The 14,209-nt window shown below is 33.7% G+C and overlaps 1 protein-coding gene across 3 annotated transcripts in view; it reads right to left on the bottom strand.

The window, feature by feature from the left end:
• Nucleotides 1-14,209, bottom strand: part of EXOC6B (exocyst complex component 6B) — a 647,056-nt gene that overhangs the window by 379,281 nt on the left and 253,566 nt on the right. For 2 of the 3 annotated variants that reach the window (XM_019021027.4, XM_055378080.2), the window contains one exon: nt 2,842-2,910. The exons of the other annotated variant lie outside the window; for it this stretch is intronic. In XM_019021027.4, coding sequence (XP_018876572.1) covers nt 2,842-2,910 — 69 coding nt within the window. The remainder of the gene's footprint in view (nt 1-2,841; nt 2,911-14,209) is intronic. 3 annotated transcript variants of the gene reach the window in all.

The raw sequence follows: 14,209 nt of genomic DNA, 5'->3' as shown, positions 1-14,209 counted from the left end.
GTCCCCTTATATACAATGATGAACCTAAGATGGGTTAAGATGAAAATCTAAATGGTAAAATATTAAATGTAGTATAAAGTAAATACTCTGTGACAGCAGGATAAAGAGGTATTTAAAAAAAAACTCAAAAGTTTAAACTTATATGGCTAAAATTGATGGATGTGATTACATGGAAACTAAATATTTCTGTTTCATTGAACATAACATAGACATAGTTTAGAGTCTAGTGACAAATTGTGAAAAAAGGACATTTTAAACATTCTAAACTGTCAGTATCTACAATATATGAGGAATTTCTGAAATTTCTCTTTCAGAAAGGGGGGAAAAAAACAAGAAACCCGATTAAAAAAAATGAACAAAGGTTAAAAATAATCACTTTATAGAAGAAAAATCTAAAAAGATCCACTAGTCTATAAAGAAAAGCACAATTTTTACTAATAACCAGAGAAATGCAAACTAGATCCATAGCGCAACATCATTTGAGTAAATTAAAAGCACATACATATACAAATCACTATATATTTTTCAAGGATATTTACACATCTATGACCATATATTACATATATTAGTGTTATTATTCTTGGAGATGAGAGACAACTGGGCTTGTAAACAATGAATGAAAGGAAAAAAATATAATGAAACAAAATAAAATCCGGAGGAGGGGCCTTTATGAACCGATAATAGAGTGTCACAGTCTAAGATGTATACGATTTCTTATCTATACCTGTGATTGAAAAAGATTGTCAAATTGTTTTAGATGCCTTGATACAATTCAATCTACATTTGGCTTCACCTTTATATAACATGAGTGGTACATGTGCAGCCATAAAAAAGAATGAGATCATGTCTTTTGCAGGAACATGGATGGAGCAGGAGACTGTTATCCTCAGCAAACTAATGCAGGAACAGAAAAACAAACATCCCATGTTCTCACTTATAAGTGGGGGCTAAATGACAAGAACTTATGAACACAAAGAAGGAAACAATAGACAGTAAGGTCTACTTGAGGGTGGAGGGTGGAGGATGGGAGGAGGGAGAGAAGCAGAAAAGATAATTTTTGGGTACTGGGCTTAATTCCTGGGTAATGAAATAATCTATACAACAAACCCCCGTGACATGAGTTTACCTATGTAACAAACCTTCACATGTATCCCCAAACCTAAAATAAATCTTTTTTTAAAAAAAGAATTGTACATATATCAGACAATATTAATTTTATTTTTGTTAAAAATGTCCGAAAATACATAGAACATAAATAATGGTGGTCTCTAGATGTGAAATCGTAGGCAATTATAATTTTATTTTCATGTATTATGTTTTATTTACTTTTTGTAACTTTAAAATTTCTAAATGAGTATATGTTACTTTAGTAGTAAGATATTCAGAGCTTCTTTATAAAACCAAAAAAAAAAAGAATGTCTTCTGAGAAATTGCTGCTACTGCAATATTAAATTCAATTCTAATGCCTCTCCACTGTTACATGATTCTAGTATGGACATTTAAACCTGTGAGACATACTTATATTCAAATGTAAATACAAAAATCACATTATAAGGCTACACATTATTTTTAGTATTCACTATTTTAACCACCTATTTAAAAAAAAAACAAGGATTGGTAGATTGAGAGAGAGGGAGTGTAAAGGGAGGGAAGACAGAGGAGAAAGAGAGAAGAAAAGAGGAAGATGAAGAAGTGGGCAAGAGAGGGAGAGAAGAGGAAACTACCTGATTTTTAATCTAACCAATAAAACTACCACAAAATATTTCAGACCATAAAGTCCATAGCTCAGTATCCCAAATTGTCAGGAGTAATGACAAAGTGATACTATGTTAAATATATGAACAAAGAGAGACCGGGCACGGTGGCTCATGCCTGTAATCCCAGCACTTTAGGAGACCCAGACAGTGGATGACCTGAGGTCAGGAGTTCAAGACCAGCCTGACCAACATAGAAAAACCCCATCTCTACTAAAAACACAAAATTAGCTGAGCGTGGTGGCACATGCCTGTAATCCCAGCTACTCGAGAGGCTGAGGCAGGAGAATCGCTTGAACCCGGGAGGCGGAGGTTGTGGTGAGCCGAGATCACGCCATTGCACTCCAGCCTAGGCAACAAGAGCAAAACTCTGTCTCAAAAAGAAAAAAAAAAAAAGATATATATATATATATATATATATATATACACACAAATAAAAATTGATAAGAGACTGGGCAATAAGACATACTTGAACATATTAAAAACAACCTGATATAAGCATCACTGAAAGTTTCCGGAAAAAAAAAATCAATAATAGGTTTCTCTCACCAATTTGTCTTGGTTGCTAGAGTTTAATTTTTGACTCACTTTCTGTGTATCTATGTGTCTGCATGTGAGTGTATTACCAAAATGGAGAAAGGGATCATTTCTTAGAATATTATTAACATCTATAATATCCCACACACAGAGAGGTTCCCTTTTCCATATGCTTTATATGACAAAAGGAGTAATTGTCATTAGGAATAAAAAAGTAAACATTTTCACAAATACTATTTTAATGTGTAAAGACAGAATATTGTTATTTAAATAACTATATTATTAAACTAAAAACAGAAATCTGGATGTATGACTATTTCTAGTCATAAGCTACTGATTTATTGATGACTAAGAAATGTCACTAGCCATAGCATATTACATAAAAACATAAGAGATTCAAAATTGTTTTTTATAATTAACAGTCCTTAAACAACAAGAGTTTTCTCATTTTTCACTCTTAATAATAAACAGAAAAACCACCAAAAGTTGAGAGAGCAAAGTTTTGAACTCAATGGACATCTTTATTAGGCAGAGCCAGATAAAGACTCACCAGGACAGAATATATATGTAGACATCGATAAACTGGAGAGAAATCCACCAAATCTTGGGCCCCAGGTACCTGCAAACACAAGATTATAACAAAAAAATTCAAACAAAGCTATTAAAAGCAACTACATTAATTGTTACTACTCAAGTGTTTGGTTCTTTTTGTAAAGGCCAGTTCTAGCTTGTAAGTGAGAAATACAAAACAAACAAAAAAATAGGTTTCCAAAGACCTAGTTCTTATGTTTTAGCCATAGAATTAATAAACCATGAAGATATATACCAAGGCTAGCACAAAGCCCACAAGGATGGGTAGCAAAGAGAAACAGGTGGCACCAATCCTGCATTTGCCTTTAGAGATACATCTTTGGCCATGGGACTCTAAAGGGAAAATAAGAACAATGTGAGAACACACCTTTCATGATGACTTTGATTTCTAAAAGACATGATAGTGTACATAAAAAACTAAGTTTTAGTAGTCAAAAACAAAACTTGCCACACAATATGAATCACGGCCTGCCAGCCAACTTCTGAAGAACACAAGAATTCGTCAATACTTAAGTCAACATGCAATCAAAATACAGAAATATGCTATGAAAAGAGGGGAGATTATGTGAAAAATAAGACAAAGAATGGAAAAGTCAAACCAAGAAGTAATACCAACATATTTTAATGTGAATAGTGTATGTTAATTAAACCTAGACATCAAAAGAGAAAGTAAAAGAAAAAAACATCAGGTAAGAACTGGAGTCTAGTTTCAATGCCAAAATTGATTTGCTATGTGATCTGACAAGAGTAATTCATAATTTGGTCTTGACTTCCTAAGTTGAAAAAAAAATCAGCTGATTTATAGGGATTTAATAATAAAAGGAAATATTGAAACTAAATGTTGAACAAAACAAAACAAAATGAAAAACTACATAAAGAAATATTCAAAATAAAGACCTACCAGTTTTTACTATAACACTGGTAACTATATAATTCATCAGAATATAAGCAGTAGGCACATCTAAATTGGGTAGGGCTGATTCATAATTACAAGGTCATTTTCCCTTATTTCATAAAGTAAACTTCATTTCTTCTTTTTGGGGCATAGCTTCTTTACCAACATACTTTTCTTAATGAAATCTACTAATTCTAAAATTCAATAGCACAACACCTATGTTGTTTTCCTTCTGGAACCATCACACCTTTATATTTATGGGTTCAAACTTATTGACTATTCTGTTCATCTGCTTCGCACCCATGAGAGCAAAGATTAAATCTCTATATTTAAGTTCCTTGATAGCACTGTATACTCTGTAAGCACACAACAAACTTTTAAGTGAATCTAAAAACTGATAGTAAGATGGTCAACATCCTATACCATGGTCCAAGAATAAATTTACTTTAAAAAAAAAAAAAAACTTTAAGAAGAGGTAATGAGCATTGCAAATTACTGAAAAAAAATATGGACAGATGTGCAGCATGCAGTTTAAAAACAATAGGATTAAATAGCATATAAAAATTGTATGAGTGCAAATGGACACTCATTTTCATCTTAATAACACAAAGAGTCCGCAGGTGATCATTTTAGGCACTCTTATTTGAAATGATCACAACACTAAAACATCTTTACAGTCTCCTCTTTTGGACTGCAAAGTAGAGACCCAAAGGAAATTTATTTTATCTTGACAGAAAACCAGAGTCTATTTTATCTTGCCAAAATATGAGGAAAATTTCTTTTATCTTGCCAAAAAACCAGAGCCTACAGCTAAGCAAAACACATTCTCAAAAGAAGAAAAATTTTAAAACATCAAACATGATATTCACAATAGTATTTAAACTATATAAAAACTACACATGCATATGAAAAAAATATTTAAAAGTTTGATCTGTATAGCAAATGACGTTTTTCTTTTATTTAGAATTAATGATTTTTAAATTCTTTGTTACATATTTACAAAAAGTTTAAAGAATTTTTCTTACATAATTTTGAGTAGCAAATTCAATCATAATTTTGTTTATATGTTCTTCTTCATGTAGCTTATTTTGTTTAACTTCATCTCAGAACCATAGTTTCACTCAAAAGGAAACTGCTTGTAGCCATTCCTCAGACAAGGCCTTAGCCCTTTTATATGTCAGACCCATCCTTGTAGAATGAACATCTAAATTAAGGGAGAATTTCCCTAGAAATCTGTGATAAATAAGCTAACACAGCCCCATAACAAAGACGTTTTGTTACTAATGGGCTAAGACTGGTTTATCTGGGCATACTATTAAAAAAAATGGATATATTTGGAAAGGAGACAAAGGCCATTTTTTGTCATCTCCAACAAATATTTACAACCAAATCTATTCTCTCTGAGGCTGTTGTGACATCATTCTATCAGCTTCAAACTGGCTAAAGTGCTCTCACTTGTAAGTATTGTCTCTTATTTCTTAGCCACTGGAACCACCATCCAGTTAAGTCTTCCTAAGCATAAGACTGCCTGCTTTGAAAGCAGTACACAGAAATCTAGACAAAAAGAGAAGGGAGTAAAATGGGGCTTCCGTTCACAACCTTTACCTCTACTCCCAAAATAGCCTAATATTTAGAAATCATTTTTCCTCTATGCTCCCCTCTGTGAAGAACACTAGGAATGAACACTGTGAGGAACCAAGAAGAGTGCTGTGAGGATAGAGGTATGTAAAGTATGCACTGACTCATGTTGCTTAGCGCGAGATGTGTTTTCTCTGCTGCCACTAATGAAAAAGAATCACAACTACAGAAAGGCAAAAGGAGAAGAGCAACATACATTGGATGTGAAGGAATGCTACAGGTTTGGAAGAATAAGAAGTGAACTTTCAAAAATCTAAATAAAAAGGGGTGGGGAAGAGTATCAGAAGAAAATGTAGTTTTTCCCGACTCACAGAAATGGGTTGTTTTAAGGTCCACATCTTGATCTCCATTTAAAATACTAACTCTCTGTCAAAGCTATATTCATACTTCTTCCTTTTCTTTGACCCTGTCTCCCCTCAAGTTGCAAAGAATGATTCAAGCAGGTTTAGGTTTCAGCTGGGGCAGAGGGAGGGGTCCAAGGACACTTTCCTAAGCTAACAATTACTTTCTAATGGTTTCTGTCTCCTAACAAAAGCCATGACTCCTTCTTTATCAGCTTCATCTAATTTTTCCTTTCCAAAGAAAATAACACAGCCCTTGCATTTTACACATGTCCAAATTTGACAAATCATTATCGACTGCAACTATAACTGATAAGAGATAACTTTGTGGTAGGACGTTGTCATTTCCTCTCATAAGGGCTTTCTTTCTGAGATACAGAAACATGATTAGAATAGTTAAACATTTCCTCTGCCTGGCAGTCAGGAACTCAAGACTTTAAGATACTGGAGTCTGTATTTTTCTAGAAGTTCAGATAGATCTATGAAGATACAAATAGTAGCCACAAATAGTATATTCAAGATTATCCTGCTTTTTTAACTAGTTGTTTTCCTTAAGAATTCACGCGAAATAATTTCATCACCAAGGACAGCAGCTGCCTAATTCCCTAATAGTTTCTGAATGGAGAGCATTAGTGCCTTTTGCCAGTTCAAACCTTTTTCCAGAGGATCAAATAGTAGGTAAGATTTTACATTCTATAACTAAGATATCTGTGCCTCAGAGCATATTATAATATTACATAAACTAAGACAACTAGGATACATTTTTTAATAACAGATAAATAATGAGTTAGTAAAAGAATTTGAGGATGCCTGAACTTCAGTATCCAGAGGTAGATATAATGGAAGCAACTATTACATTCTTCTATAAATACACATTCACAATTAGAGATCATTGACAGATTAGGCACATGAATTGGTGTCTAATGGATCCTACTGGCATCCACGTTTGGTATCCACTAGATACCAATACATATGGCTAATCTGTTCGTTTCAATACATGATTCTTACATTTTTATAATACCAATTAACAGCTTCAATCAAAGCAATAGTTCCTAGTTTTTGTTTGTGGAATATATTTGTTGTTAAATAGCATTTATATTCTATAAATATGGCACCTAACACATGAGACCAATGTATAGATGACAAAAAAGAGTCTGAAAATAGAGGATGTTACAAAATAAATGTAAACTTTAAAATGGGATTAATCAAAGGCGCCCTGAAAAAATATTATGAGCCCCCACAGATAATATTTACTACAGAAGATATACAGATTTAGCATAGATATGGGAATATTAGATGATGAGGATGAAAAGAAACATCAACATTTCTGATTACAAAAATTTTTACAAAACACCAGGATGTGACTTTTAGGATATCTTTTTCTTCTTCTCTAGTACATCTTAGTTCAGGTAAAAGAAAGTCTCTAAGAACGGAAAAGTAAATGGTTAAGTTCCTCTCATGGCACATAAGGAAAATGCCTTTACATATTAAAAAAAGGATATTTTGATTTTTAAAATGCATGATGCCATTCAAGTTTTAACAGATATATTCATTTAATATTTTTCTAACCCTTCCCCCAAAAGGATTCAGAGTTCATAAATATTTTCTACTATTTTAAAAGACTCACTAGTGAAGGAAGGCAGGAAAGAAAAATTATCTGCAGGTAAAAATATGATAACTCTACCAGCTTTACTGCTGGGTAAGCATACCCTTAGAAAAGGGGAATACACTATAAGAAAAGATTGCTTGCCTCCCTCTGCTCAAGAAGAGGAGCGATATACTGTGACAGATTTACCTCTGCTGCTGATAAAGACAGCACATTAAAATAGAAATGCATTAGTACACTCCAGCCCTATTGTTCCCACAGCTGCACCAGAAGATACACAAATATACAGACACACACACTCTCTCCCTCATACACCTACACGGCATTTATTTTTCTCTTAAGAAGGCTTTCAAAGTAGACGGATCATCCAAAAAGAGTTTGACAGAGATTTGCAAGGAATTTAGATATCTTTCTCACTAATTATTTGAGTACAAAATAGTTTCTCCGTATCGGTAAATGAATGCAGGGACTTGGTGCCCATTTCTGAGCATTACTTAGATCTCAAGTCATTAAAATGTACCAGGCATTTTTCTGCAAAGAGAAGACAACAAATGATTAGCTGAAGGAGCACTGACTTTGCATTCAGAGGATCAATTTTGACAGCCCATATTATGTCTATAAGCCAGGAAATGTCTGGCAAACATTTTTCACCAGTGTGCATTTCAGAACTATGTTGCTTCCCAAAATTCGGAGAAAAGAAGGGTAGAATTCATTTGGATATGAGCTTTTATGCAGCTAGACTAAACACCACAGAAACACCAACAAACTGGAAGGCCTATAATTTTAAGTGACTAGAATTAGCAAAAGCATAAAGAATTTTCTAAACCTTTGAGCATATAAGAATACTGTGGCCAGAACCCTATCCTAAAAAAGCACAAAATTATGCCAAGGAGCTTCTCACAAATTATTAGGATTCTTTCTGAAAAATCCCTAAGCAGATTACCACTTATTAATTACTCAAGTGTTTGCACTAAGCAGAACAAAATCAGGAAAAACCACCATTTCTCCTTACTGAGGCACTGCAAAAAACCTGTGCCCAAAGTCAAAGGATAGTCCCTCAAGAATTCTCTGCTTAAAGCTTAACACTGAGGGCCAGGCATGGCGGCTTACACCTGTAATCCCAGCACTTTGGGAGGCCGAAGCAGGTGGATCGCTTGAGCCCAGGAGTTCAAGACCAGCCTGTGCAACATGATGAAACCCATCTCTACAAAAAACTGCAAAACTTAGCCAGGTGTGATGGCACGTGCCTGTACTCCCAGCTACTCAGGAGGCTGAGGTGGGAGGATAGCTTGAGCCTGGGAGGACGAGGCTGCAGTGAGCTGAGATCATGCCACTGTACTCTAGCCTGAGTGACAGAGTGAGACCCTGTCTAAAAAAAAAAAAAAAAAAAGCTGAACACTGGTGAAAAAAAATTCAATTGGTCTTTATTTAACAAGGGTCCACTATATGCTATGAAACTCTAAACCTTTAGACAAAAGAGGCAATTTTGCACTACTTGGTATTAAACGTAAAAGGTCTGGGAGGATAAAAAATTAAGATGAGGAAAAGTAGGTTAAAAACGCTACATTATTATAGGTAAAGAACAAATATCCCTAATATATAGAGAACCAATAATGAAGAAAAAAACCAAAATCATTCAAAAATAGGCAAAAGACATAAGCAGTTTATAAAAAAGATATACAACTCGCCCTGAACCTTATTAAGATACTCAACTTTACCCACATAATAGGAATGAAAATTAAAACTACAAAGAGATATGTTTCTTATCTATGAGAATGGCAGAAATTCAAAAGCTTAAAATAAATAATCTCTTAAAGAAGCTGTAAGAAAATAGGCAACTCATGCATTGCTGGGGTGGGTGGTGGGGTATAGAAAATAGTACAACCCCTATGGAGGAGAATTTGACATTATCTAACAAAATTATACGTGCATTTACCCCTTGACTCAACCATCCCGCTTCTGGGAAACTACCCTGAGGATATAGCTCCAACCACACGGAAAAAATAGTTCTCAGGTTTTTTTTTTTTTTTTTAAGTTTTAAAGTGTTTTGCATATGGTAAAATTCACTCTTTCTAGTAAACAATTCTGTAAGTTCCGACAAATGCATATAGACCTGTAATCATCATCATAATCAAGATAAGAAGAAACAGTTCCAGCATTTCCCAAAATTCCCTATGCCCCTTTGTAGTAAAATTGTTTCCTGATGCCTAGCCCTTGGCAAACACTGATCATTTTCTATCTCTAGAGTTTTGACTTTTTAGGATTGTCATATTGATAGACTCATATAGCATGTAGCCTTTTGAACCTGGCTTCTTCCATTGAACGTAATGCATTTGAGATTCATCTGTATTGTTTCATGCATCTGCCGTTTATTCCTTTTTATTTCAGAGTGGTACTTCAATTATGGATATACCACAGTTCATTTATCCCTTCATGCATTGAAGGACATTTGGGGTGTTTCTAGTTTTGGTACTATATGCACAAAGCTGCTATAAATATTAAGCTTCAAGCTTCTGAGCGAATATGCTGGTTCAATACCCAGGAGTGGGATTGCTAGGTCATATATATGACCACTCCTGGCTGTATGTTCAACATTATAATAAACTGCTAAACTGTTTTCCAAAGCAACTCTATCATTTCACATTTTCACAGAAATATATGAGTTCCATTTGCTCTATATCCTTGACAGTACATGGTAATGTCAGTTCTTTTTTTATTTTGGGTATTCTAATAGCTGTACAGTTAAAACACTACTTTTTAATAAGAAAACATTGGAAATCATTTAGTGTCCATGTATAGATTAGCTGAACAAACCATGGTACATCCAAACAATGGAGTACTATTTAGCAGTAAAAATAGAATGAGAAAGATTTCTATGAACTGATATGGAATAATTTTCAAAATATATTTCAAATAAAAAACAAAGTACAAAAATATATATGTATTATGCTATTAATAATTACATTGCTTGAGGTAAAATGAAGGGTATACACACAAAAACTAACAACACTCATCACTTACAAAAGGTGGGTAGGAGCAGTGTGGAAAGGATAAGGATGAGAATGGGATTTCACTGAATATATCTTCTTATATAGTTTTGCCTTTGAACCATGTTCATATTTTAAATAGTCAAAAAGTTAAATAAGGATAGTTGAACCCTAAAAAATAATACAAAAAGAAACAAACGAACCTAATTATATATCAATTTGGTAACAATCAAACAGAAGAAAAAAAAATTAGCCAAAAGCATTTGAACATAGTACTCTGAACTATACAGATTTAGTGGGATACACTGTAGGATCAAAAGAACTGTGAAGAAATCTTGAACTTAATAACTTTATTGCTTTTAGTGACATTTGCATAATAATTCTGCAACTATTTTCTGGGTATTATATAATTATCCAAAAGATTAAATATGCTGATACTCTGGAAACCGGAATATTTGCAAATACAAATACAGAATGACAGAAAAGACTTACTACATTAGATTGGAATTAGAAGTATTAGCTTTAACTCGTGATTTATTTTTTTTAAGTCTACACATTAATGTAGCAGGTGTATTTCTTAGCTCTGTCCACAAAAGGGGTATACCTAATGCCCATGTTAGTTTCTAAATATCATTCTCCAGTAAAAGAAATTAGAACTCTCTGAAGAAACGGCTGATGCCAGGACTAGGGCAGAACCTGGAGTTTCTTGTGGAAAAGAAGAGAAATTAAAGAAAAGAGCAGAGCTCAAAAACTGGATAGATAATTTGGAACAAGTGGAAAATGAAAATGAAAGACAAGATGGAATATAACTCATTGTATATAAAATGATTATCCATGTGCCCATACTAACACTACAAAAAATAAGGGGAGAAAAGGAAAGTTTTTTATAGAAGAATGCTGACTCATAAATGTGAAAGAAATGATAAAAATAGAAAATCACAACATCTTATAACAACCATAGTAACATATGATTCCAGAAAGTGGCATCAATGAGTTCTAAAACCAGTGGGTGACAAGCTGTTAGGGAACAGGATAGTCACATGGTCTAATGTATTACTAATTACAAAGTGGGACGGGTACCTTTATGGTGAAGAAATCTAGTGAACACCATCTGAACCAATGTATGCTTCCAGATGTGACGCAATGAAAAGAACTTAATATTACCTTTGTAATATTCCTGCCAAAAATGATTAACCTGACTCTAGTCATGAGGATATAATGAGATGTACCTAAACAGATGGATATTAAGGGAGACTAAACAGACATAAAAATTAATGTGTAAAATTTGTCTGGATGTGGCTGCAAGGAAAAAAACGAAGGAAAAAAATCTGCTAGAAAGAACATTATTGGAACAACTAGAGATAGTTGTATAAAGGTTGTATATTAAGTGGCAGTGTCACCATCAATGTGAAATTTCCTGATGTAATCACTGTATTATACTTATGTAGAAGAATGTCATTGTCAGGAAACACAGATTACAGTATTTGGAGTTCCAAATATTATGAATGATGCATGCCACTTTCTTCCAAATGGCTCAGTTTTGGGAGAGAAAAGAAACATACACATACACACACACACACGCACACACACACCTATTCTTTCAAAATCAAATTTTTCAGAGAGAGAGAGGAAGTGTCAAGTTTTAATAAGTGGACTATTTAAGTGAAGCGTATATGGATACCATATGTGTAACTTTTCTGAAGATGTAAACTTCTTCAAAAGTAAAAGAAAAATTTTAAAAGACGCTATTACAGAAGAGGTAAAATTGAGGAGTCCTTCAGATAAAAGTAGAATAAGGCATTCTTGGCAAGAAGAAGGGGGTAAAGGATTATATTCCACAGTTGCAGTTACTAGCAACTTAGTGCAAGGTGAAGTTTTTTGAATAATCAATGAGAATATAAAAGAGAAATTCTACAAGACCTGAAAAGAGAGGTAGAAGTTTATAATTGAGGCAAATGATTTCAAAATAACAGGGCACTTACACTATCACCACAAAAAAAAAAAAAAATGAAAAAAACCTTGAGTTGATGTGAGTCATAATATATCTTTACCAATGGATAGACCTAAAAGATCAAAGACTGGGAATAAGAAAACCAAAACAGAACGTCTAAAGCATGCCATAATGTTTCCATTCAACCTTCTAAATTGTCCTTTTGGTATTTCATTATATATAGGGGCACCTACTTTTGACTGCATATGTCCTTAATAGGCCAGCTTTCATTAAGAAGTTAAAATTCAAAGCCTACAGGTGTCAATGGGTATTGGGATTAAGTGATGGATGCTGGCAATTTTAAATCATATTCTCTTAATAGACATACTTTGTATATGAAATATCAAGGACTGTTATTTATTTTTACAAAGCACAACATTATTTTTTTTCACATCAGTGTGGCCCTGTCAGTCTGTTTTTTATTTTGCCATTTTTTTGGATAGACACCCAATATAAGCAGTATTATATTTTTGTCATCACATTTAAACCATATCCCTGATGGCAACACTGCTACTCAAGGCCAGTCTATTATTACCATGCTTAGAAAAAAACTAAATTAGAAATCTAGATTTTTATGTGAATCTAATTGACCTGCAGAAGTTGGCGACCAATTTAAAAATTTTTAAGCATTGTGTAGGCCAACAACCAGTATGCAAGCTGTTTCTGGCCCATCGGTTGCCAATCTGCAACCTCTGGTTTAAACTCTAAACTTCTAAAGGCAGCCTTTATTTAAGTTTGTTTAAACTCTAAACTTCTAAAGTAGCCTTTAACTTATCGAGGAATCATCCTCATTTTCTGTTACCTTCCTGTCAACAGAAAGTTTTACAATCAATATTTTGAAATTTGGGTCAAATATCACAACCACTATTTTTTACAAGCAATTTGACATAATTATTGTCACTATTTCATAGGTAAGAAAAGGGATGCTGAGAGAAATTACATAATTTGTCCCAATACCACAAAGAAAAAAGCTTGTACATTCTAAAATAAATCTTTTTTGTATACTTTCCAAACACCCTGTGTTATGACTAAATTGTGTTATGACTATAATTGTGCTCCCCCGCAAATTCCTATGTTGAAGTCCTTAGTCCCAATGTGACTGTATTTGGAGACTGGGCCTTTAAAGAGGTAATTAAAATTAAATGAGATCATAAGAATGGGGTTCTAATTCAATAGGACTGGTATCCTTATAAAAAGAGGAAGACACATTATAAAAAGAGGATGTAAGCAAAGAAAAAAACTGTATGAGGATACGGCTAGAAGGCAACTATCTGCAAGCCAAGGAGAGAGGCCTTAGGAGAAACTAACCCTGGTGGAACCTTGATCTTGGACAGCCAGCCTCCAGAAATGTGAGAAAACAGATTTTTGTTTAAATCACCCATTCTCCAGCATTTTGTTATGGTAGCCCCAGCAAATTAATACATCCCGTTACTTCAAAATTACTACAGCACAACAATAATCAAGACATCCCAGAAGGCTTTCTATTACATGGCATTTGTATTTAAATTAACAATTCCCTCCTGTTGATTCTATACTTCAAAAGAGACACCAAAATCTAGAGAGATAAATCTGACATGAATCATTTGGTCAACAAATATTTATGTGACCCATACTCTATGACAAGTGGTGTGGATGACATGGTTACCACTGTTCCTTAACTGTTGGTAAATAAATTAAGAGAGGTACACACTAGAATATGTGACATGTCATAAATGTGGTATCAATGAAGTATTCTAAGAATGCAGAAGCTCTGAAGTAACCTAGAAACAAAGTAGAAAAAATAGGCCCTGCTTTGTCAAACTATTTCTTAAATACTGCTTTATTTCAGCAGATTTTTTTTGTTTATAGTAGACGACGTTCATCAGTCCAT

The sequence above is a fragment of the Gorilla gorilla genome, chromosome 12, assembly GCF_029281585.2.
Source record: "Gorilla gorilla gorilla isolate KB3781 chromosome 12, NHGRI_mGorGor1-v2.1_pri, whole genome shotgun sequence".
Taxonomy (NCBI): domain Eukaryota; kingdom Metazoa; phylum Chordata; class Mammalia; order Primates; family Hominidae; genus Gorilla; species Gorilla gorilla.
Note: the sequence above shows the minus strand (reverse complement) of the source record. Positions and strands in the feature narration are given on the sequence as shown.